The sequence below is a fragment of the Podarcis bocagei genome, assembly GCF_964188305.1.
Source record: "Podarcis bocagei genome assembly, chromosome: 8".
Classification (NCBI taxonomy): domain Eukaryota; kingdom Metazoa; phylum Chordata; class Lepidosauria; order Squamata; family Lacertidae; genus Podarcis; species Podarcis bocagei.
The window spans coordinates 75,922,424-75,948,150 of NC_138133.1; the positions used below are offsets into that span (position 1 = coordinate 75,922,424).

Sequence of the window (25,727 nt, forward strand, 5' to 3'; positions counted from 1 at the left end):
TAGGTGTTACTAAATGACCTCCAAAGTCCCTTCCAAGTATCTGAGTCTATGATGTGAACTGACTTGATTGGCATCTCCCAGACTAATGGGTGGATTGGAACTCATAGGGCAATTCAGACCTTGGTTGCTGAACAGTGAGGCTTTATGTAGCAACGGGATCATTACAGCAAAAGGTGTGGGTGCTGGAGGGGAGGTGCAGGATGGTGGTTGTTCTAGTTTGGAGCTGATATAGCGATTGGGACCAATGCTATCATGTGACAGTGGTGGGGCCAGCAGATCCCAGGCCAGCTGAGCCATCCTAGCCTTCAGGAGGTGTCGTTTTGGGGTATTCCACTGGCAGCCTTCCTCCCACCTGCATGTTTGGTAGGCAGAAGGAGAAGCTCTGCAGTGACAGAGTGATGCTTGCATCATGTTGCAGCAATGGCAGCCAGCTTAGCTGGGTGTAGGAATGGTATGGCAATTCAATCCAGTTCACATTTAAAGATGAGCTTACCCAATTTGCACCTTCTGAAACAATATGCAAACTGAAACACAGAGCCAGTGTGGTGTAGTGGTTAAGAGCGGTAGTCTCGTAATCTGGGGAACCAGGTTTGCGTCTCTGCTCCTCCACATGCAGCTGCTGGGTGACCTTGGGCTAGTCACACTTCTCTGAAGTCTCTCAGCCCCACTCACCTCACAGAGTGTTTGTTGTGGGGGAGGAAGGGAAAGGAGAATGTTAGCCGCTTTGAGTCTCCTTAAAGGGAGTGAAAGGCGGGATATCAAATCCAAACTCTTCTTCTTCAGCATCCTTCAAACTTTACACTTCTCTGAATTTTGCAATGCTGTTCTGCAGCCAAAAATGCATGTACTTGGGTATGTTTTGCACATGAATGCATACATTAGTGGAGACAGCATACAAAAATGCATCGCAGTAAGGAAAATTGCTTTGCAAAAATGTGTGCATTAGACAAAACTGCAAACATTAGAATTTCACACTAATCTGGGGGCAAATTTTGACGAGGACTTAAAATATTGCAACCTGGTGAGGAAATGTGGAAAACTGAACTTAAGATAGGAAAAATAAGAAAATAAATTTGACACATTTTCTCACCCCTTGTTAGGTGGAGGTGTTCAACCAACCCCCGAGTAAGGGGGTGGGGCGGTTGGGATTACTCTGTTGCTTATGCACTGACTTTTGCACTGCTTCAATGTAATACTCAGCACAAGAAAACAGAACAGAAGAAAGCGGCACACATTTTGAGAGAAAACACATTTTTAAATGCTTATTTATGAGAAAATACATTTCAAAATGGAATTTAAATACATAATTGCAGACTTTTTTAAAATAAAGAATATTAATATGGAAACAGAATGGAAAGGACTTATGGATGAACATACACAAAAGTTGTAAGGAGAGGAAATGGATTAAATCACTGATTCCTAATCACTCGTTCTACAATCTTCACAATGCTTCGGCCATTGTGTTTTCAATGCAGTTTGATTTGGGGCCAAAGCAAAGCCTATTAATCCATCTCGTTTAGTAGCCATGGACCCATCAAATGACTGATTATTAGTGCAACCCAATAACTTCAGTCTCTTGGGTCCTGACAGAAAACACAGCCTGGTTTCTGGTCTGCTTTGGCTTCAATTTGAAGGGTGACCGCGTAGAAATGGTGAGTGTCAAATAGAACTTCAGTAATTTTATTCAAAATCTGTTGTTTGTCTGCAGCATCCACTGTAGGAGACAAACACAAGGAATTAATGTATACAGTGCACATCTTGCAGTCCTAAGGAGAAGAGTTTGTCAAACAAGGGGTGGGGCTCACAAAGACTAGGCGGCTTCCAGACTGTTGCTAATCTGTAGGGAAGAATTCAAATTCAGGTTAAACAATTAAAGTGTTTTTGGTACACTTGGGAAACAAAGCTGCTTAAAAGAACAACCCAGCCTTTTTGCATTAAGAAAACTGACAGGTAAATGCAGTGGAAATGATAGGATAACAATTATTTGACGTGACATCATATAACCTCCCCACAGAAAAATCAGAATGAATGCACAATATGTCATATAAACTCCCCACAATCTTTGTGCAAGATAATCTGGATGAATGCTCAGTAATCGTGGATGTCATAAAACTGTTTGTGAACAAATCAGGACAAATGGCCAGTAAACAGGACCCTAGTGACTTTCAAGTGTAACTTTTCTTCTTTCCATTCCCTTTTTTCCTGGTCAGTATAATTATCATCTTCATATCTCAGACAGAGGGCTCTGAGCTTGAGAGAGCTGTGGTGTCAGGGACTGGACTGAAGAGGAATGGTGGGGCCCGCCCCCTCTTCTCCTGAACCCTCCTGAGAACAGGAGGATAGTATAGATTTAGAACAGTGGTTTACAGAAGGGCATAATGCAGAGGCTGCAGAGGGCAGAAGCTAGGAAATACTGAAAGGAGAACAGCAGGAAGGAGGAGAAGAAGCACCAGGGGAGAGACAGCTGACAGACTCAGTGTCCTTGGAAAGCATTCCTGGAACCCTAATTTCTGGAATTCCTAAGACTAGACGGGCATTGAGGGTATTAAAACAGAGAGCTCAGAGTCAGAAAGCTCAGATTAACCAACGCAGGAGTGATGTCAAATAAGGGAGATGTAGGAGGGGTGGGAAGACAGGAGTGCCTGGCGTGCTCTGGTCCATGGGGTCATGAAGAGTCGGACACGACTAAATGACTAAACAACAAATGAGGGGTGGGCTAGGACGCGGGTGGCGCTGTGTTCTAAACCAGGGCTTGCCAATCAGAAGGTCGGCGGTTCAAATCCCTGCAACAGGGTGAGCTTCCGTTACTTCTGCCAACCTAGCAGTTTGAAAGCATGTCAAAGTGCAACTAGATAAATAGGTACAACTCCGGCGGGAAGGTAAACGGCATTTACGTGCACTGCTCTGGTTCGCCAGAAGCAGCTTAGTCATGACCCGGAAGCTGTACGCTTCCAGTAAAGCGAAAACTGCAACCCCCGAGTCGTCCATGGCTGGACCTAATGGTCAGGGGTCCCTTTACCTTTTAGGAGGGGTGGGACTTTACTTGGAGCAACACCATTATTAGGGACAGCTGCATTCCTTCATCATTCTCTGTAAATTATTGAATAAATTGCTTGGTAAGGACTTTTATCGTTTCTCTGATTCTGGGCTGCCGTCGTGGGATTTGATTCCCTGTGCCTGATATGTGGTGTCCGTTCGACCCCCTAGCAAAGGCTACCTTGTGGCTAAGATTTGAACTTCTGGCTCACAGCCTACACTCAGGTAGGCTACAATTACAAGCGCATAGAAGGAACTGCCATTTGATGTCAGTGGGATGTATGTTCTGAGTTGGGACCATAAGATCCACAACATTTTTTTTTTATCTTCTTGCGTACCCTTTTTAAAACAACCAAGCAGTGACCACAGATAAATAGTGGCCTTTACTTCAGCTTGACCTCATTTCACAAGAAAACGCTCATTTTTTTATTTTACAGAAATGTACTGACCTGTGACGATGTGAGCTGATAGGAGTATCTGATTCATTGTCAGACACCAAAGATGAAGGCTGTGAACAGACTCCACTTTTTCTATTGCTAGAATTCTCTCTTTCACCTCATCATAGGGAAGTACCCCTGGGGACCCTGTAGAAAAGGGGGCAAATGCCTTTTTTATTTCCAAATACAGATTCCTACAGTTAAAGAGAATTTTTCATCACAGATCATTAGAAATGCTTCATTTCTGAGCTTGTCCGTGTGTTTACCAAGCCAATCTAATTCCTTCCCATAGTGGAAAGAGAGGTATATCTACACCAACCTCATTCACCATGCATATAACGTTAGAAGAATACACACAGCCCCACCATTATTTCTGCCTCCCTTGTTGTCATTGGAAAGTTTGTGCAACCCCAATCTTTCTACGTAAGGGCTTTGCATGTTGAACTGCGTATCTGAGAGGGAAGGAGAAAGGGGAAGAGAAATAGCCCACCAGTACAGCATGTGAAAGACCACCAGGCTGCATACATATGTGAACTGGTCCTTCTTTAAAGTAAATTTAGGGGGGGGTGTTCCACAGTGGAAGGGCAGGTTCCTTTGAACAGGAGGCTTGTTCAGAGAGCTAAGAGAAACCCCAGAATGGTTGGATCAGGTTAGATAATCAGACCAATCAAAGTTCTGGCCAAAGGATGATGCCAACAGCTTCTGGTCTGCTCCTTCACACAGCTCAGTTGCTTCTAGATATCTAAGCAAAACAATAAGAGCTCTGCTGTTGACCTCCTAGGTTTGGGTCTGCTGGGTATTTCCTGCACCCCACGTTCATTGATATCTGGTGGGACAGGAGGAATGTAATAATGAAATCCCATAATTTTTGAATGAATGCATAGTCACGCTGAGGCTTATGCCACCAGCAGTCCTAACCATGACCATCTTCATCAGATGAAACTCCCTAGAAACTCAGGGAGCTACCTGGGGATACTATCATGTTTACATGATGTTTTATTGTTGAATTCAATATTTAGATCTATGCTGGTTCATACTTTGATATTCTGTAGGTGGCTTTGCTCATGAATGGGATGCCACCTGGACACCTCTGACGTATCTCACTTTGAGGTTCATCATGCAAACAAGGTGGGATAATAAGTAGTGTAGATATAAGGAAGGAAGGAAGGAAGGAAGGAAGGAAGGAAGGAAGGATTCTGCAGGAAAAAAGTTGCTCTACAAACAAAACACCTTACCTTCCATCAGCACAACTGAAATGTCCCGTAAAATAGTGAAGGTTGTTGCCAGAATAAGTACAGAAAATACAAATGTGCAGATAGGGTCGGCTATTTTGTATTCTGGCTAGAAAAAATAGATATTCAGTGAATAATAATAATAATAATAATAATAATAATAATAATAAAATAACAAACATTTATTGTCACTACACCACCTGTATGCAGTGAAATTAAATGAGCCCCCCAATACACTCAATCTTGTTCGCACTCTGTGTGCTTGTCGGAAGTCAATTGCATCACTATTTTTTTCCATTCAGCAGCCCAATAATAAACCACTTTCTGTTAACAAGCACTTAAAAAAATGCTTTGTAATATAAAATTTGCTTTGTAAACCAAATGCCTTGTGGTTGTCATCACAGGTTTGTAAATAGGTTGAACCAGTTAATAAGTATTAACCATACTGGAACCCAGAATTTGGGGTCTGTTCTCTCCACCCTCACCCTCATAGCAATGTCAGTAACAGAGGTGGCACTTTGAGGAAGGAAGTCAGGACAAAATGACTCAGTGCAACATTGGCGGTTTAATAAACAACAACTAATGATTGAGCGAGGCCAGAGCCACACCATGCCTTTAAAGCACTGCCATATACCTTTAATAGTCACAGAGGATCCTGGGAACTTTGGATCCAGAGGTCAGCCTCCTTAATAGACTTCAGTTCCCAGGATTCCTTGGGAGAACACATATAACTGTTAAGGTAGTATAAGGGTGTAAATGTATGGTGTGGACCTGAGTGAAATTTTGCAAGACAAGTTGTGGGAAGTGAGACTTTGGCATTCCCTCAAACGGCAACACACCTCCAGTATCTGAGGCAACATCCCTCTCAATAGATACACCCGTGCCCTCTTCAGGCTTCCCATAGGTTGGCCACTGTGAGAACAAAATGCTGCACTGCATAAAAATGGGACGTGGTATGAAAACAGCTGCATGCTTAATTGCTATGGAGGTGAGTCAACTCAATAAAACTGACCTTAAAGAAGATTATAAGCGCACTGATTAGTACGCTAAGGCTCTGGAACAGATCTCCGATGGCGTGGACAAAAGCGGCTCTTATACTGGCATTGTTTAACACTTGCTCTGAATCCGAAGGTCTGCAGTGATGGGCTTTGTGGCCGTGGTGAAGATGCTCCTTCCCCTTTGGGTGCAGGGTCAAGCTTAATCTGCAAGAATCACACAAGCAAGACCATCATCCCCTTACCCCTTTGCTTTTCCAGCACATCATTGACGAAGCTATTAAAATCAGGTTCCGATGCTCTATGTTTTCTGGTTTCCGTTCAGCTGTTTTTTAATGTGCTGTTTTAATCTTTAATTTGATTGTGTACACCACTTTGGATTTTTGTTCCTTTTTAATTAGAAAAGCGATATATGTTCTAAAGGTCAACGGAACCAGAAAAACCCCTACACTTTCTTTACAGTCTTTGCCAAATGCAAAAACATCAAACGCACATAAAAACAAGTTATTGGAATCGGCATAACACGTACAATTTCTGCACGCTATGATATATAATTGAAAACATCCCATAGCTATATAATTCTCTCTCCTGTTTCTTGAGTATATGAAGCAAATATCCTCGCAGTTTGTAATGCAGGCAGATGAATTGGTGTCAAACAAGTTTTTCTATTATGAGTGTAGCCAAAAGCTATGTTTAAATACCCTGATTAGGCGGTTGCGGTTATGGGGATGAGTTTGGGCAGACAAGTGCATTTATATCTTCCTGTCTCCCTCCACAAGACTGTTGGAACACTTGTACAGTGGCAGCTTGGTTCTCAAACTTAATCCGTTCTGGAAGTCTGTCCCAAAACCAAAGCGTCCCAAAACCAAGGCGTGCTTTCCGATAGAAAGTAATGCAAAATGGATTAATCCATTCGAGACTTTAAAAAACAACCCCTAAAACAGAAATTTAACACGAATTTTACTATCTAACGAGACCAGTGATCCATAAAATGAAATCAATAAACAATGTACTGCAGTCACACAATCAATCAATCAGTAGCTGAACTGGGTTCCACACAGTCACAAAAACAAACAAAAAGAACCGCAAAAACAAAAATGCAAAATAAATAGCAAAAACAGACAGACCTCAGCGTAACACTCACAACAGAAGTGTGGCACTCAAATCGGAAGTGTAACACTCAAAACGGAGAATTTTTGGCTTCCGAAAAATGTTTGCAAACTGGGACACTTACTTCTGGGTTTGTAGTGTTTGGGTTCCAAGTTGTTTGAGTACCAGGGCATTTGAGAACCAAGGTACCAGTGTACGTGGCCTCTCTGCTCCTCCTTTGAATCACCTACTTTTCCCATGAAGCATTTGGCTTACGCCCCTGATCCTCAAATTGTAATGAAGCCTAATTATGTTTAATTGTAATTGCATTTCTCCCTCCCCCCTTCCCTTCCTCTGTTGTCTTCCCAGTTGTCAACATTTAGGCTGTAAGCTCCTTGAGACCAATGCCATTCATTATTTCCTTAATGCTATTCCAAATGATTGCAGTAACATTTAGATAACTAGGCCCATGCATCTAGACCAGACAAATCTCAATTGAGCTGATTTGGGCTGTTCTGAGATTTTTCCGGAATGGGTTAAGGCTGGATCTGCCTGGATCCTAAGAATGGATCTGCATGGATCGGATTCACCCAGAGCAACCCAGAGCTGTCAAAAGGGGGGGAGGATATTAAACATGTGTTTGGGCAATGAGGCAGGGGGAAAGATATGATGTAAGAGAGACATCCATTCCTTGTTCCGTGCTTCTCCTTGCTGCCTGACCCAGGGGTTGTGGAAGTTCACCAATTTGGTTCAGCACCTGGGTCAGGTGAGACATGGCATGTTCCAAAATAAACTGGGGACCGATCACAATTGCTGAATCAGGACTTGAAGCAAACCCAGTTTGTCTTACACAGCTCTTCTTTGTGTGAATCCGACATCTTAGCACCCCTCCCCTGAGCATCCCAGCCCATTCCAGCGATGTCAAAATATCCAGCTGAGTTGAACTCTATATTCTCTTGCAGTTTCCCCTTGCTGAAATATAACCGCAGAACCCAGCTAGACTTTTAAAGGAGGGGGGGGGAGAGATTGCTCATGATAACATGACATTTTTCTCGACACAGTAGCATTTAAGATTAAAACAAAAATAAAGGACCACTTACATTATGTTGGCTATTACTGCGCAGGCAGACGTAATGAGCATGACTGTACTTTCAATTTCATAATGTGGGTGCCACAGCCTCATGACGGCTAAAAACGTCAATATGCCAGTCACCACCCAGATGACGATAATTGACAGGAAAGCTCCAAGGATTTCTAGTGATTCAAATAATTGTTAGGATAGTAGGATAACTAAAATATTTTTCCAGTGAAAAACTGTCGTCCCCCCCAACTGAATGTAGGGCATATGATCTTCTACCTACACTATAGACTGGTGCTGGTTCGACTGCGTTAGTTCTGGTCCGACTGCACTGGCTACCAATTAGTTTCCAGGCCCAGCTCAAAGTGCTGGTTTTGACCCATAAAGCCTTAAACAGCTCAGGACCGCAATATCTCGAGGACCACCTCTTTCCATAGGAACCTACTCAGATCCTGAGATCATCTTCTGAGGCCCTTCTTCATGTGCTGCCTACTTGAAAGGTCTGGAGGATGGCAACAGGAGAAGGGGCCTTCTTTGCAGTGGCTCCCCATCTGTGGAATGCTTTCCCCAGGGAAGCTTGCCTGACACCTTCATTATACACCTTTAGGCACCAGGCAAAAACATTCCTTTTTAACCTGGCCTTTGGATGATCCGATTTACATTCTATGCCCCTTTGAAATGTTTTTTTGTGGGGGTGGCTATTGGATTGTTGTTATGTATTTTGTGGTTTTATATCTTGATTTTATTCTGTGAACTGCTCTGAGATCCCCGGGTATAGGGCGGTCTATAAATTCAATAAAGAAGAAAGAGGAGAAGGAGAAGGAGAAGGAGAAGAAGGAGAAGGAGAAGGAGTTGTTAATGGTCATTCCATTGCACCAGGGAATCCTGGGATATGTTGTGCTGTAAAGAAGGTAGAATTCGCCAACAGAACTCCTGATTCCCAGGATTCCTTTGGGGAAGTCATGACACTTCATTCATTCATTCATTCATTCTGGACCTCCCTTTTATTGTGCATTCATGATGATTTGTAGACATGATGCTATGGGGAGGTCACACATGATTCTGTACTGTTTGTACCTGCAAGAGTTTCAAGGCAGACATATTGCTTCATTTCCAATCAGTACATGTCCCATTAGCTTTCTGCTGAAATTCTTCATACCACAAAGGTTTTGGGGTTTGTTTTATGTCTCTCATTTTTTTTTTTACACTGTAGTGCAAAGGTGTCCTTCCAGATAGTAGTACAGTAATAGGGTAAAAACGGAGGAAGCATCGCACAACAGCTAACAAAGTGGAATGATATGTGAATAGTCCAGTACAAATTTGCCACAAATGCAGTATTATTATATCAATGGCACGTTGCAGAATATAGCAGCAAAAAAACCCACATCTGGTGGAGGGGCCCCCAGTCATTCATAAAAGCAACCTAACAAGGACCCCAAAGCAGTCCACATAAAATTATTCAGAGTAGTTTGACAGTGATTTCCAACTCCCACTTGCTTAACAATAGTAACAGTAAAAAAAAAGGAGAGAGACATTTTTGTCTTCGAAATCAATCTGCTCTGAAGAAGAAAGCTTCGGGGAAAACCAGGAGTTAATTTATTTATCACATGATGGTGAGCTCCATTCTGACACTGTGGACAAATTCCTGGACTAAGCATATGCTCAGAAGCAATCTGTTTCTTAATTCCAAGGCTCTGGAGATCCTCCTGAAGCCTGAAATAGCCCCAATGAAGTTAATAGACATGAACTTAGGTTTATTAATTTCAATGGGTCTACTCTGAGTAGGACCTTAGTTGGCTACAACCCGAAACATTTTACAACCTGGTGTCCTCCAGTTGTTTTTGGACTAGAATTCCCATCATCCCTGACCACATTGGTCCTGCTAGCTAGGGATGATTGGTGTTACGGTCCCAAAACAGCTAGAGACCCAAGCTTGAGGAACCCTACTCTGTGCTGATCTCGGCATCTGATCCATTGTTGATAGGGATTGCTTTTCATAGTTTTCACATTGCAATAACGTATGGTACCTGCTCTGTGCCATCCATAGGTGAATCTCTTACTGGGGGGTTTAGATGACAGCCACAGAGAAAAGATGCTGATCAGAAAGCTCATCAGGTCCACCATTACATGGGATGCATCCATCATCACAGCAAGACTACCTGCCATGTGTCCACCTAGGTCAAAGCAATGATGATAGTTACTCAATCCAAGGAAGGAAGCAAAAATTCAAAACAGATGGCACACAAAAGACAGTGGTAGCATACCCTCCAACGTTCCCCAGACGAAAATAGGGACATTGTGTTCCACATCAGTATCACTGCTTGAACCTTTCCTCCTGGTTGATCAAGTACAAAAGTTATTACAGGAAACAGTGCAGTTTTTTAAGCGTAGGAATCTTTGAATTTATGTATTGTGGTTAGGAAAGCCTGAAGGAAACAGAAAACCCCCAAATCAATAAATACAACTAACTAGCAGTGATACTGATGTAGAATAGAATGCCCCTATTTGCATCTGAGGAACGTTGGAGGATATGTGGTAGTCTTTTTGTCACTCAAAACTTACATATTTTTACTCAGGAGTGACCATTGCAGGAAAACCTTTGGATCCTCTGCAGACCGCTTCTCCCCTCCATCCTCACTCAGCCTATCCTCCCCCTCAAGATCCAGGACACTGTATCTTCCAGATCTTTGAGACAGAGACAGGACAAGGAATGTGGACTTTACAGCACTTTCTCAGGGTTCCTTTCAAGGCTTGTTCATGGGTGCCAGGAGAAGAAACAAGAACAGCACAGAGGAAGATCACCAGGGACAGGAGGCACCCTGGGATTGGTAGTGGGTCTCCTACTGGGGTTTGGGCCTCTCAGCTGGTCCCTACAAGGCATGACTGATGTAACTATTAGATGGCTGGACGTGTGTGTGTGTGTGTGTGTGTGTGTGTGTGTGTGTGAGAGAGAGAGAGAGAGAGAGAGAGAGAGAGCCACTGTGTCCTTCAAACCAGAATCTTTCCATCCTCTGGTTCACATTAGCTTAGGTATTGTTGAATCTGACAATTGGGGTTTCTCTCAGTTTCTCATTTTTCCAATCTTTTTTTATTAATATTTTTATTAAAGATTTTCTTGATTTACAAAAATGTTTGCAATGCCTCTCTTGTATTTCCCCCCCCCCCCATGTAACATTTTTACAAATCAGTTTCATTTGTTGAGATATTAGGAAGAAAAGGGAGAAAGAGGTGGAGGGGGGGGAAGATGGGTAGGGGTGGGGTCGGGTGACGATGTTTCTATTTTAATTACTATATGTAGGGCTTGGTGTCAGTGTTGCTTGTTCAGGTTCTTTGTTGTTCACTTGTGTTCCTTTGGTGGTGAGAGAGGTTGGGGTTGGCCTAGGGTGTAGTTGTTCATTTGTGGTTGGCTGTGGTGGTCTTTGTTTTCATGTGTGAGTGGGGTGGGTGGGTGTTTTGGATCAGGTTAGCCATCATTTTTCCAATCTTAAAGTCAGTTCTCTACATTGCCACGTCCACGTTGTAGTTTTTTTGTTTGTTGTTTACAAAGTCCTTATGAAAACCGAAGCGGACACGGAGCAATGGATCCAAACTACAAGAAAGAAGATTCCACCTAAACATTAGGAAGAACTTCCTGACAGTAAGAGCTGTTTGACAGTGGAATTTGCTGCCAAGGAGTGTGGTGGAGTCTCCTTCTTTGGAGGTCTTTAAGCAGAGGCTTGACAACCATATCTCAGGAGTGCTCTGATGGTGTTTCCTGCTTGGCAGGGGGTTGGACTCGATGGCCCTTGTGGTCTCTTCCAACCCTATGATTCTATGATTCTATGATTCTATGATTCTATGATTCTATGATTCTATGATTCTAAAACAACATTGATCCAAACCGTAGCTTAGCTCCAGGTGGCCCAGCAGCAGCAGGATCAAGGAAGGAGCAAAGTGGCTTTGGCTCTTTTTGCTCTGTGCAGCTGCGCACTTCCTTGTCCACCTGAAGTAATAGCTTTGGTGTAGCGTTGTGTGTGATCCAGACCACTGTATCAGTTGTGTTTGCCCCTAAGAGCAGGATGGAAGGATAATTTCTTCTCTCATTATTTTAAAGACAAATGCTTCTTTCAGATTAGCAAGTCTTTATTGCTTTGTAATGATGTTCCTACCAAATTGTTTCCGAGATGGAGCGTTATTCACAGTGACTTGTTTACTGCTTTGTGCACTAACACAGCAATGGGAACTGTCAGTCACTCAGTGGTCAATCATCCAGCAAGCACTGTCTAGACTGATTTTGAAAATAAAACAGTTTCATCGTTGCAATGTCAAAGAGACTGCTGTCTTTACTAGCAGTTAATACGTTTCATGAGAGCTTAAAGTTCTGCAGCAAAAAAGAGAGCCCTGCTTAAAGCTGGCACAACAACAATTTAAACGATTTATAAACTAGAGATGGGGAAAACCTTGTGGTGTTAACAACTATTATTATTATTATTATTATTATTATTATTATTATTATTATTATTATTATTAATTTATACCCCGCCCTCCCTGGCCAAAGCTGGGCTCAGGGCGGCTAACACCAATAAAATTAAAATAAAACATAATAGGGGGAAAACAAACCAACCAACAAACCAGTTTATTAAAATACGGGTTAAAATACAATTTAAAATGAGGCCTCATTTTAATAGTAGCCCATAAATCAAAACCATAAGGGGAGGGAAACATAAGGGTCAGACCAAACCAAAGGCCAGGCGGAACAGCTCTGTCTTGCAGTAGATGCTCCGATTTTTTAACCTTTTTCGGAAGCCAAACATCCGACGCGGCTTCCACTTGAGTGCAGGAAGCTCCTGCAGCCCATCAGAAGCTGGACCTCGGTTGCTGAACATTTCAGAAGCCAAACGGGCTTCCGGAATGGATGAAGTTTGACAACTGAGGTTTGACTGCACTTCCCATTTACCTCGATTAGAGAGGGTGTGTGTGTGTGTGTGTGTGTGTGTGTGTGTGTGTGTGAGAGAGAGAGAGAGAGAGAGAGAGAGAGATATTTAACAAGAGAAATAGTGAACTCCCACCTACGACTTCCGTTATCATGAAGATGCAGCAGATTGTCGATGCCAGGTAAAGCTTCCTCTTGGCTTGCCGCTCCTCTCCCTTTCTCTCCTCATAGGCCTCTGAGTGGTTATGGCAGTGATACCTTGAAACCGGCACAACATTTGCTGATTTCTCACTGTGGTTCTCTTTGTGTGGATTATTCCTTAGTAGATCAGTGTCATGTGTGAGAGAGGAACAAGAAGCGTTTGTGAATTCAACGACTTTCTATTCTCTACACAAGCCTTCCCTCCCTCTCCATCATTTCTGTTCCAAGAAAAGCCACATTCTGTGAGCTGAATAAATTACCAAGCCCTCTCCCCAGTCGCCCAGTAAGCCTTGCCAGCCTAACACTGGCACCTCAGTTTTCACCAGGCACTGACCACCAGGTGCACCAACTCTGGAGCGCAGAAGTGTCATCCGCCCCCTCAATACAGGTGAAACTCGAAAAATTAGAATATCGTGGGAAAGTTCATTTATTTCAGTAATTCAGCTTAAAAGGTGAAACTAATATATGAAATAGACTCATGACATGCAAAGCGAGGTATGTCAAGCCTTTATTTGTTATAATTTTAAGTTGAATTACTGAAATAAATGAGCTTTTCCACGATATTCTAATTTTTCGAGTTTTACCTGTATTTCTTAGGAGGCTGCTTAGCTCCCCATTATTGAAGGGGCAGAAGAGGCTGAGTCACCAAACTGAGCGTGGCACAACATCAAAGGCAGACTCCTCCTGAGTGTGAGAGAGGAGGAGCTACAGCCATTGAAGCTGCACAGCACTGGGCAAGGTCTGTTCCCAATGACACGCCTCCTCCCGACAGTGTGCACGCGCCACTCACCACATGCGTGATTTCACACTCACCCTGCGCCCCCCCAATCTTCAGCCATGGTGGCACCTCTGCTGACGACACATTTTCATGCTCACCTTTGCAGCCACAAAGACTAGAATTGTGCTCCTTTTAAACCAAGGCCAGGCATCTGAGATCCTTAGGATACAGGTTATCTGCCAAGTGAGAGAGATGCTCTGCACACGAGAGTATGGAAACGTGGGGTCCATATTTGTGAAATCACAGATTTCCAAGACTTTGGGGATCAGGCTGCTGGTTTAGATTTCTTTCGTTAATTTACTAGCCTGCTTATCTTAAGAGGTTTTATGCATTCAGTGGGGGCCTTGAATAAATTACACGCCAATAGCATGTAATTAATGTGCTATGCTGTGCGACAGTAAATTTGCTAGGCTGACTGAGTAAACATCCCACTCTGCTCTCAATTCGACGAGTGAGTTATTGGTATTACAGTGGTGTGGCTCAGACTGGTGGCGCAAAATACATCAGTCTGAAGTAACGAAGAGTGTGTGTCAATATTCCTTGGATGTGACCGTGACAAATAACCAAGGTGGCTACAATTTGTTTCTTTACTTCTATTTATATCAGGCTTCCTCACCTCAGCCCTCCAGATGTTTTGAGACTACAATTCCCATCATCCCTGACTACTGGTCCTGCTAGCTAGGGATTATGGGAGTTGTAGGCCAAAAACATCTGGAGGGCCAAGGTTGAGGAAGCCCGATTTATATGAATCATATCCTATGAAGCCTCTTGAACCAATTTAACACTAAAAAAAGAATAAAGTTAATAGATTTCTTGCATATCTTTTCGGCCATAGCTCCTCCCCCAGTTTACGTGGATGATAACAGGGCAATCATCTGTAAACTTACTCAGAAGTAGGTCCACAGACTTCAGTGGGGTTCATTCCTAGTAAACTATATATAAGGTTGCAACCTAACTCTAAATCATCTAGTCCACTATAATGGCAATCCTATACACACTGACCTGGGAGCAAGGTCCACGGAACCCACTTGGCTTACTTCTGAGTAGACATGTGAGGATTGTGCAAAATATTTGGGAGGAAATGTATTACAGGAAAAGGGAGACGGAGCCAAGTTTGCAGCTATCTAAATAATTAGCTTTAATATTTATACTTCAGTATTTTGTAGGATAACAAAAGTGGCTTACAATACAGTAGGATAACAGAATATATCAAGTAAGTTAAACTTGTAATCCATAACTGAAAATGAGTGAATCTGTCAGTTTTGGTTTCTCCCAGCTTCATTCATAAGTTCTATTCTCACATTTCCACATCTGTTTGTGATTTACTTATTTTTCAAAGTCCTCATGAAAGTTTAGCAGCATTTTAGGGTGTATATTCTCCTAATATACACATCTAAGCATGCAGTTTTGCCTAATATACAATGTTTTAATACAATGCCTTTTTGCATCCTGTTTTCACTAATATATCCATTTTTACGGACATTTTACCTCAGTATATGCAGTTTTCTACACCATTATTTGATTGGAGAACTACATTGCAAATTCAGAGAAATGCAAATTTCAAAGGTGCACAGTGTTTCAGTTTGTGTATTGTTTTGGAAGGATCAAATTAGGTAGGCTTACCTATCAGTGGCAAACTGAACTGAATTCCACTGCCGTGCCTATCCACAACTTATCCCACATTAATGAGAATGTTCTGTAGTAAGTGATGCTGCAGCTTGCAGCAAGTCTAGAACCAATAATGTTTCCTAATAATAATAATAATTTAAAAAATGAAAAATATGCCACACATCTGTCTGTATTGCCCCAGCCACTCTGGGCAACTTCCAGCAAATTATAAAAGTAACAGTAACATCTTTAGAACATGCTTATCTTGATATTCTGCAGAGAGTAAAGCAATAGTATGAAACAGGCATGACATGGTTACCTGGGAAGATCTATGGTGTACCTCTTTCCACCTCTTTCATTCACAAGGGAAGTCTTTTCGGCACCCTTTGCCATAGTTGTCATGGTGGCCAAGTTTATCCCAGATGACGGCTGTGTCACTCTTTGGATGCTGATGAGGAATTAAGACGGTTCTTGTAGCTCAAGAGAAACGGCTGCCAAAGTTTCCAAGGTTAGACCTCTCCTGGATCATCCCCAGGGACCCAATAACTGCTCAACTGCTGAGAGCATCTCTGTTTACCTCCCGGGATATAAATCTGCTGTTCGGTCTCTGTGCCTTGAATGCCTTCCTGCTTTCTGACAGCCCCCAAGTGACACAGTCAAATGCACAAGATTTGCTGACTCAGGTTCACTCAAACCCTTGCAACAGGTGGCTGCAGAACAGTGCTGGCTTCTCTGAAACAGCTAATCAGCTGTTGACCGCTTAGCAGCTACAGCCTGGGTCATTTGACCTGCATGGACAGAAAACCGTTTAAGCCTGAGGATTTCATAACAGATTTCTCTTGTGCTTATGCATTACTTGCTCAAAAAGACTGTTTGTTATTCCAGTTATAGGCTGGGTGCAGGATCTCCATGTGCCCTACTTTATAGATTTGAAAGTGTCCTCTCTTTGAAGAACTGTCCAAATTAACCCCAGTTTAAACTGACTAAGCAGGCACCCGGTCACAATCTTCCCCAGCTCCCTATTCTATTCCCATTTAAATTGCATTTTATTTATTTTCTTATTTATTCAATTTATGTTGAATCAGAAGATCCCATTACAACATTAAAAACACATTACAGAACACCAATGATAAGAACATAATAAAAACCCATAATGACAGACAACCTAATAATAAAATAGTCACCATAATAACAGACCTCTCTCCTCGACACTTTCATGGGCCACAGATAGCCATAGGCTTGGGTAAAGAGGAATGTTTTTGCCTGGAGCCTAAAGACCATGGCTACTGGGACGAGGGTGGCGCTGTGGTCTAAACCACTGAGCCTCTTGGGCTTGCCGATCAGAAGGTCACAGTTCAAATCTCTGCAACGGGGTGAGCTCCCGTTGCTCTGTCTCAGCTCCTGCCAACCTAGCAGTTTGAAAGCACACCAGTGCAAGTAGATCAATAGGTACCTCTGTAGCGGGAAGGTAAACGGCGTTTCCGTGCGCTCTGGCTTACATCATGGTGTCCCGTTGCACCAGAAGTGTTTTAGTCATGCTGGCTACATGACCGGAAAGCTGTCTGTGGACAAACGCCGGCCCCCTAGGCCTGAAAGTGAGATGAGCGCCGCAACCGCATAGTTGCCTTTGACTGGACTTAACCGTCCAGGGGTCCTTTACATTTTTACCTTTACTACTCTTCTTTCTGATCTGCCTCAATGCTATATTGAGAGCACAAGTGGACAAAGCTGGAATAGGCTTGATTCCCCCCTCAGTTTACACCTGCCCCAGTCCCAGTAATACATACCAGGACAGCCCCTCTTACCAATGATCAATTAATGGATAGCAGCTGCTTCATTCCGGATCGATTCAGCATATACTAACACCACTACTGGAGCAGAGGCCAGATTAACAGAATGACCCAGACCTCGCTGGCAGGGGGTAGCAACAGCCATGGGGGGCACCTGCAGCCAGAAGTCCTCCTTTCACCTCCTTTGGCCAGACAAGACCCCTCTGCCGGAACTCCCCATGCCCCGGAGGGTTGGCATATTGACACCCACGCTCCCCACCCCTCACAATGCTCACCCAAGCACTAATTCTAGTGTTTACTGTGCAACCATTGCAAAGTGTCTCAGTGCTAAAGGGTTAATGATAGGCTTTGTGACATCACTTTGTGCCCCCTGTGTCAACAGGGACTGGGGTGCTCTGCCCATCTGGCCTCCGGTCTGGTGACGCTGTTATGAAAAGGGAGGGTGGGGAAAAGGCTTTGTGACATCATCACAGTCGCTAGGACATCTTCAGTGGACAAGAATTGCTGCAGGAAGACAGGAAACACACACACACACACACACACACACACACACACACACACACACAAATGATACCAATCCAGCAATAGGTTGGGAAGATAAGCAGTAGTAGCCGGGGCATCATACTGACATCAAATGAAGTAAGCAAGTTGTTGGAAAGGATTGTATTCCTGTCAGCTGTCCTCTCTTTGTCCTGTATAATGAAACAGGTTGAGAACTTGGGAACAGATTAACCCTAAGGGACTATTTTCCACCATATATATCCCTGCCTGGCAACTGCACCCTCAGATGAGGCACTGCTGAGAGTACCTTAATCTGTATTAGGCACTGGGCTTTTTAGTGCTGCAGCTCCAGCCCTCTGGAATCAATGCCCAGTTGAAATTAGACAGGTGGCCATCATCATGAATTTGCAATACCAATGGGCCTGGTGCCTGAAGCCAGCTCCCCACAGAGCACATCCTTGGAGATCCTGCCATCTTCCATTCTGTGGACATGAACAAGCCAGTGTGGATGTCGCTGAGACAGGAGTGCGAACACGCTGGGAATCTGGGCTTGGGAGAGCACATCTTTCTTTGAGACTCTGTCCTGCTATGTAGTGCCCCTAGAACCATAGAAATGAATGGACCTGTGTTCATTATATTCACTCATTTCAATGGGTCTGCCCCAAGTATGACCAGTGCAAGATACAACCCTTAGTTGCTCTTTTCATTTTGCAGCATGGCCACAACAGATGTTCTCTCATTTGTTTTCATTTTTATGATGTCTGGAATCTGCTGAGGAATTAAGTCTGTAATTAGGTTGCTTACAATATCTCTTGGATGCACTTCTTTTTCTTTGGGGATGGGCTCTTGTTAGTAAGAATAGAAACATTCTGGCAGCAAAAAAGAAAAGGCAGAGGTGATGTTTAGCAGATAAGCGATGAGTAGGAAGGGACCTGGTTTCATGTTCATCTTAGAGCCAAGTCTCCAAGCTGACCTCATGGCTACAACATCAGCCTGATTATTGTCGATACCTCTGCCTTGTGTAACATCTCGCCTGATTAAAGAGTATGTTTCTACACATCTTCCTAAGCCCTTTTCTTTTCGCTGGTGGAACTTGGGGCTCAGAGCAGAAGAACAGCCCACTAGATTGAGAAGATGGCGCCTGAAGCAAGTCTCCTGTGAGCCTCACCAGAGTGAGTAGGAGCTTTTAAAAAATAATAAGGGGAAAAGACACATTCCCGGAAAACAAGCTTATATCCCAGCCAGATAAGGACTTCGGGAGTCGCTGGACAGCATTTTGAACATCCTCCCTTCCTTTGAGGCTCTTCTAAAGCCCCTTTGAAATTCTGCTGAAGCCATCCAAAACTCCTTGAGGTTATCTAAAACTATTTGAGACTAATTACAACGCTCCAAATTTCTTTCAAACAAAGCCCTCAAATATACAGCCGGGACAAAGTAACCCAAATCTAGTCCGGGGATGGTTCTCACAAGACAGAGTTATAAAGAACTGGGAATTTCTCTTACACAAGCTGCAGAAACCCCCCAAGGAAAAAGCAGGCCAAAATCTTACACTATTTCAAGAAACACAGAGAGCCTGCACTCTCACGGATGGTCTGTCGACTGTACCTGGCATGGGAAGGATACAGAAGCAAACAGAGGAGGGGAGGGAGTTGACCTGGCAACTGAGCTACAACAAGCAACTTTAGAAAACGAGGTCCCTGAGGCCCGACCGGAGCAGGAGTTACTATCGGGAAACTCAGAAACTAGGACCAACAAGCCCACCCAATCCCCTTTGCCCAGAGAGAAGAAGGGATCCCCCCCTTGACTGAGTCGGAGGAGTGGCTTAACAACACAAGAGCACAATATTTGGACTTGGACAATTCTCCCAACATTCTGATAGGGCTGTATAAAGATCTGCCGAAAGACTACTCAACACAGATAAGCAAAGAAGAACTTGAGCCAATCAAAAATTTCCTCTCAGAATGTTTGGGCCTGCTTACTTCCCTGACTGAGCTAATTAGGAGAAAAGAAGACTGCCGTCCCCATAAAGCAGTCAACAACAAGCCAAATGGAAATATAATCCAGTCAGGCACAGAAAATAGAAAAACAACTAGAACTAAACCAGGCCAGGTGGAAAAACCACTTGCCCCCAAGAAATCTTCCTTAAGGGGAAAGTGTTCAATGCACAAGAAGAAGAAGCCTGTTGCGTGCTGAGGTCCCCCAAAACCCCTACCCCAATAACTCAGACATCACACATAATTTTTGTTTTAGGTTTTTGGCATAATTTTGGCCACAACTTTATTTTATACAAATTGAGAGTGGTTGCTTAGGCATTGGTTATGACTACCTGTCCCCCCCCCCCACCTTGGGGGGACAGCACTGACTCCCTAGTCAGGCCCGGAGGAAACATGGTCAGAGTCAGATGGAGCTGCGTAACAGGCCCTCACTGCTCCGCGCATGTTCCTTGAAGCTTACGCGGCCCGCACCCTGCCGTCAGGGTTTGGACGAAGGGGATGGTAAGCTTCAGAATTCCTTTAACGGAATACCCGTCAGCAGCAGCATTGGAGGGGCAGGCACAGCCAATCCATACCCCTCCACCAACCAATTTTAACCAATGCCTAACCGCCAACCTTACAAGTTGTGACGATTTGCTAAGCAGTAGGCAAAACCCAAAAGGCACGCGCTAATCAGCCAATTGGACAAATTCCTACTGGGCCCCCGCACCAATGCGAACGACCCCATGACAGGCAGAGCAAGGTCAAAGCGCAAGCCCAAATCAAGGGAGGGCGGGCGGGAGATCCGATGTCCACAGCAAAAGAGAAAGAGAAAGCTGTGGACCCTGCTTATATATGGGGATTAATCCCACCCCTAAATTGGCAACATCAAATTTGCCCCAGTAACAACTTCATCCAATCTGCTCCAGCCCATTGCCATCAATGGGCTGGTCACTAACTGGGGGTTTTGTTCGGCCCCATCCGCAACACGTGCTCTCTCTTTTATGAGAACACGCTTTGTTGTCGTTTAGTCGTTTAGTCGTGTCCGACTCTTTGTGAGTTGTGCCAAAGAAAGATCTGCATATGCTATCCTTAAATTTTTTAGAACTCAAGGAGGTTTTTATGTTCCCGCGGCACTAAAATTATATAAAGCCAAAACGTTGGCACAGCTCCTTTATGGATCCTTTCTGGGCCCACCTCCCTTCTCGTTCATTCCCCTTGAAAGAGTGCAATCCAAATTCCTCAGAGCTCCTCTACGAGTTCCTAGATGCGTTTCAAATGGATCAGACTAGAAACAGGCATGATGAAAGTCGAAGCTCATATTAGTCTAACATCATTATATAAGTGGCTAACTCTGAAACTGCTTCCCCGAGGAATAGCCCCATTGATTCTGAGTGACCAGTTTCAGTGTTGCTGGCAAATAGCAGTCTTAAACACTCTTCAGAAACTGGGCCTTGCTCCCCAAACCCTCATAACTATGGGCCTGGGCCAAGCTAGATCCGTGGTTAGGCAAAGAATCATGGACATAGAGAGACAACACGACTGTACAAGGGTCCCTGATGATAAAATCATAGAAAATGGAAGATACGTAGCCACTCCAGCAACATATCTCTATTTCCTCACATCCAGAAACGCAAGAAGGGCTTTTACTCTTGCTAGAAGCTCGGCCTTGCCCTCACCGGTTCTGGAAGGCTCCTATAGAAGAGTCCCGTACGCACAGAGACTTTGCGCCTGCCCAATAGGGGAAATAGGAAGCCCCGAACATATATTTTTTAGATGTCCTTTTTATGTTGAGATTCTTAGAGACACCACTGATCCTTTGCTGAAGAGGCTCACCGATCTTTCAGACAAGTCTAAACTTAATTCTCTCCTCTTAGACAAAGATCACAAGATGACCTGGCTGGTAGCCAGATTCTGTGCCCAGATTTGTAGGCACAGATCATCCTCTAGAATAAAATAGCTCACTAGGAAATGCTGAAGTTGCCCTTGGGAGCACCTCAGGGTCAATTTTTTATGGTAGCCCAAATCTCAGTTGTATGGTTGTATGTATATATCTCAATTTTAACTCATGAGCTATTGCTGCAATCTACTCCGATTGTATATCTTATCTTTATGAACACTGTTTTTATTGTGTTAGGTTACGTGAGCTGGTCTTTGAACATAATAAATTATCTATCTATCTATCTATCTATCTATCTATCTATCTATCTGCCCACTAGATTAAGACCAAGGCCTATTTTCAGTCACAATTTCCTTTTTATTTTTATTTGATACAATTGGTGCTGGGTGGTTCAGCTACATTATTTCTCACCCAGTGCAAGACCAGCCAGTTTTCCCCAACCACCGTGCAAATATTTACTTAACATGTTATCATACGCATAACTGTAAATCAAGACAGCAGCTTGGTGAAAATGAAGGCAGGCAGCAACACACTTCAATATTTCCTGGAAACCAGGTATCAAGAGGGCCTTCAAATTTGGGACTTCTCCGTACATGTTGCTTGTTTTCCTGGGGAGCTAGTTCAGTGCCTTTAAATGGTTTTTTAAAAAAAATAAAAAAATTTATTATATTGCAAAGTAAACACATCAAAACAAAACCATATATAAAGAATAATATCCAATGAAACAGAAAGAAAGAAAAAGCAAAGAAGAAAAAGAAAGGAAAGTATAATATTTCAATACAATAAACACTATTTTACAAAATAATAATAATAATAATAATAATAGACTTCCGTCACTCTCACAACACTTCCTTTCACCTTTCATATTTTAACGTATTTCAGTATTATTTTCATCTTAATATATAGATGTGTATAGATGTATATTTCCCCTGTTCCATTCACAAGGTCATTCTAGACGCAGCCAAATTTTTACATTTGAACCTTGTTTGGGGAAGCTTTTAATGTTTAATATGTTATTGTATTTTAATATTCTGTTGGAAGCCGCCCAGAGTGGCTGGGGAATAAATTATTATTGTTATTATTTCTAAATAGACATTCAAGCAATTCCATTCCTTCTTGACTGTATTCATTGGCTTTAGTCTTATTGTTGTTGGGATACTGCCAGGGAGACAAAGGCCATCATGCCTCCATGTCGATTCCGGACGATCCATCAATCTCCCGTAGAAACGCAGTATCAGTCAATTAGCGACACAAGCCTCAGAAACAGCTGTCCACATTCCAAGGACTCGTGCATGCCCTTTCGCAGAGTTCGCACAACGAAAGATGCACTCAGGAGAGCATTATTTACAACTTTATTCAGCGTTGGTCAGAACAAAGAAAAACATGACTGCCTGCCTGCGTGTTGAGGCAAAGAGAGAGAAACAAAAGCTATATACAAAAGAGAAACTTCCTGTGAGCCGGAAGTACGCAGGCTGTGACTCAAACAACAGCCTGCTCCCTGTTTAAGGTGGAACGGAAATATCCTAACAATTATATCCGCCAATTTGGCCAGTTCCAAATATTCAAATACCTGGTTACCCTTCCAGTATTTAGCCACCAGAATTCTGATGTCGCGTGGGGGGGGGGTAGTTTTTTCTTTTGGAATATCACCTTTAAATCGTTATGTATTCAGTAGTCTGTGTTTGCCTGAGCTTGAGTTTGGACTAAGGATTCTGAGCCCCTGTGTTCTGATTCGATACATGATATCCAATCACAGAACAATTCAGGAATTGGGCCTCTGCCATTGGCCCTTAAACACTGAGTTATGATTCGCAGCTTGGAAGTTTAGATAGCCAATCACGTTGGGAGTGGCCCAGGCCTTCAGAAATGTATATAAGCAGTTGCTTTGCCCCTGTTGTCCAGTTCTGTTAGTTCAGTAAAGGTTCTTGCTGTTATCACTGTGTCTTGCCTCGTGGGAACCAACCTACACTTCATAAATCTTCTCATATGCCCTGTTAGTAAGAAGCCAATTGATTCTGGTAACAATCAAGTGTTACTGTCCCACATAAATTCCTGGCTTCAGGGTGGGCGTTTAAACCCTCTCACCTTCATACTTCACCATCCCAGTAACTCACTGGGCATCCTAGCCAGTCTCACGCCAGAGCAACAACTCATTACATAGAGCTCAAAGAGTTGGGTCCGGTGCGTTTGATTTCTTGGGTACGACCATTGAGACAAAGTTCATCCAGTTTTTATGTCCCACCCCCACCCCCAACACTTCAACATGAGACACATACCCTGTGAGAATTGCAGATGGTTGGGATAAAAATGACATTCCCATTTATGTTTAGTGGTAAAACGTGGGTATAACAATCCTTCCCTTTGAAGGATGGCCCAGTTTTAGAGTGAGTTGCTACTTTCGTTGCCTGGTAAATGAATCACGTAGATAAACCTTGTCACTCAGCAACTGCCTCAATTATTTCAGCGTTGGCACTCTGTGTCACCTGCATGTTTAAGTGGCTGAGGATTCCTTTTACCCATCTCATTTGCTAGCGGTGCTCAAATTGCTGTGCGTGTTCAGCCAACTGGTCCCATCATAAGTGGCGGTGAGGAAAGAGGAGGAGGAAAGCAATCCCCAAAGAATGTCTGTTGAGACAAATGAGAGACATGAATGGATACATCTGAACTCGTGCACAACTCTCATTAACTTCATTTGGGTGTGCGCTAGAGGCGATCCACTCTACCAAAAAAGAAAGAAAGAAAAGGGGGCGAGAGGATCGTCATGACCTGCTTACTGGCAATGCTATGATCTTGGTGTTGGAAGTGCAACAGCAGGATTGATTGATTGATTGATTGATTGATTACTTAATTTCTTTACCACTTAATATATTTAAAATATATTTAAGCAGTTCACACAGAACTGAAGCAACGGCAACATAAAATATTACAAAAATACAGTGTTACCTATAAAATGTTACATTAAAGCAAAATTGCGTGCATATATATATATATATATATATAGAGAGAGAGAGAGAGAGAGAGAGAGAGAGAGAGTGAGAGAGTGTAATCACACAGGGTCCCCAGACATTTAACGGTCTATTGATCCCTGTGCCACCACTGTGCTCGCTTCCCCACTGCCACCAACCCGTTACTCTCGGGTAAAACACTGAGTCCAGACAGTTGTTAAAAGTGAACCAAATAAACAAGTTTATTTTATAAACATTAACAAGTTTATGGTTTCTCAGATAATATTCCTGTCAGTATCTTAACTTTAGTTTCTTTACCGACCTATACCTTCCTAATACCTTCTGACTGATTATCTCAACTGTTTGACTGATTCCTCTTAACAAATTCTCTCACTCTCTCACATCAGACTAGCCCAACCCACAGACGTATCCTCTCTGTCTCTTCTAACTCCACACCGTCTTCTCAACTACCCTAACTCTAGCTCTAACTCAATTCTCTTGGGTTCCTATTGGTTAGTCATTTTACAATTAGTTAACCCTTTCCTTATGAACCCAGTATGATGTCACACACCTAGGAGGGCAAACGCCACAATATCATTATCGATTCATTTTTCTTCTGAAACACCCTCCTACTCAGGTTCTGGGTTCTTCCCCAGTGTCCAAAGAAACTCCCAGCTCACCCACAAAAGTGGGCATCACCCTAGTCTCTCACTCTAGACTTGCATTTATGGACAGGCCCAAGATGAATGGTGTTTCCTACGGTTGCCCACAGCAGTGTCCCATTCAGCTGCCCACCCAGCTCCAGGGGCAGCAAGTTTGCTGAGTTTCTAAAAGCACTTCCTTCACCCTTTGTCCTTGCCTCCCCCCGCTGCTTTAAATTTTTAAAACTTAGAATCATAGAATTGTAGAGTTGGAAGCAGGGGTGCCAGTAATAGGGGGTAGAAGGGGCTTCATTCCCCTCAGTATTTTGATGCAGGAGGCTGAGCCCCCCCCCCATATTGAGAGTGCTGCCATCCCCCACTGCCCCCGGGCAAGCGCTGGCCCGCCAGACAAGAGTGAGAGGCTTGAAAGGCCATTTTCACCGTCATCACCCCCCGCCATGATCATCAGAGCATCCTGGCCCGGCAGCTGTGGCCCAACACGGGGGTGGGGTGTCACACTTGTGACATCATGCAACTGCAACAGCCCCCCTCCCCAACTCGGCACGCCTGGTTGGAAGGGACCATGAGTGTCATCTAGCCCACCACAAGTT

At 43.4% G+C, this 25,727-nt stretch overlaps 1 protein-coding gene across 10 annotated transcripts; it reads right to left on the reverse strand.

Annotated features, from left to right (window-relative positions):
• Nucleotides 1-1,316: 1,316 nt before the first annotated feature.
• On the reverse strand, nt 1,317-17,637 carry SLC30A8 (solute carrier family 30 member 8). Of its 10 annotated transcripts, XM_081204912.1 has the most exons (10): nt 17,154-17,415; nt 15,944-16,154; nt 15,686-15,814; nt 12,916-13,097; nt 9,895-10,041; nt 7,890-8,043; nt 5,718-5,907; nt 4,709-4,814; nt 3,486-3,620; nt 1,317-1,714 (listed from the first exon to the last, which is right to left on the reverse strand). In XM_081204912.1, exons 3-10 carry the CDS (start codon nt 15,766-15,768, stop codon nt 1,569-1,571), a joined length of 1,143 nt encoding a protein of 380 aa, XP_081061038.1. In that variant the 5' UTR covers nt 15,769-15,814; nt 15,944-16,154; nt 17,154-17,415; the 3' UTR covers nt 1,317-1,568. The 10 variants fall into 10 exon arrangements, with proteins under 10 accessions (XP_081061038.1, XP_081061045.1, XP_081061041.1 ...); XM_081204919.1 differs by lacking the exons at nt 15,944-16,154; nt 17,154-17,415 and adding an exon at nt 17,432-17,637 and having other exon boundaries at nt 15,707-15,814; XM_081204915.1 differs by lacking the exons at nt 15,944-16,154; nt 17,154-17,415 and adding an exon at nt 17,432-17,635.
• Nucleotides 17,638-25,727: the final 8,090 nt, after the last annotated feature.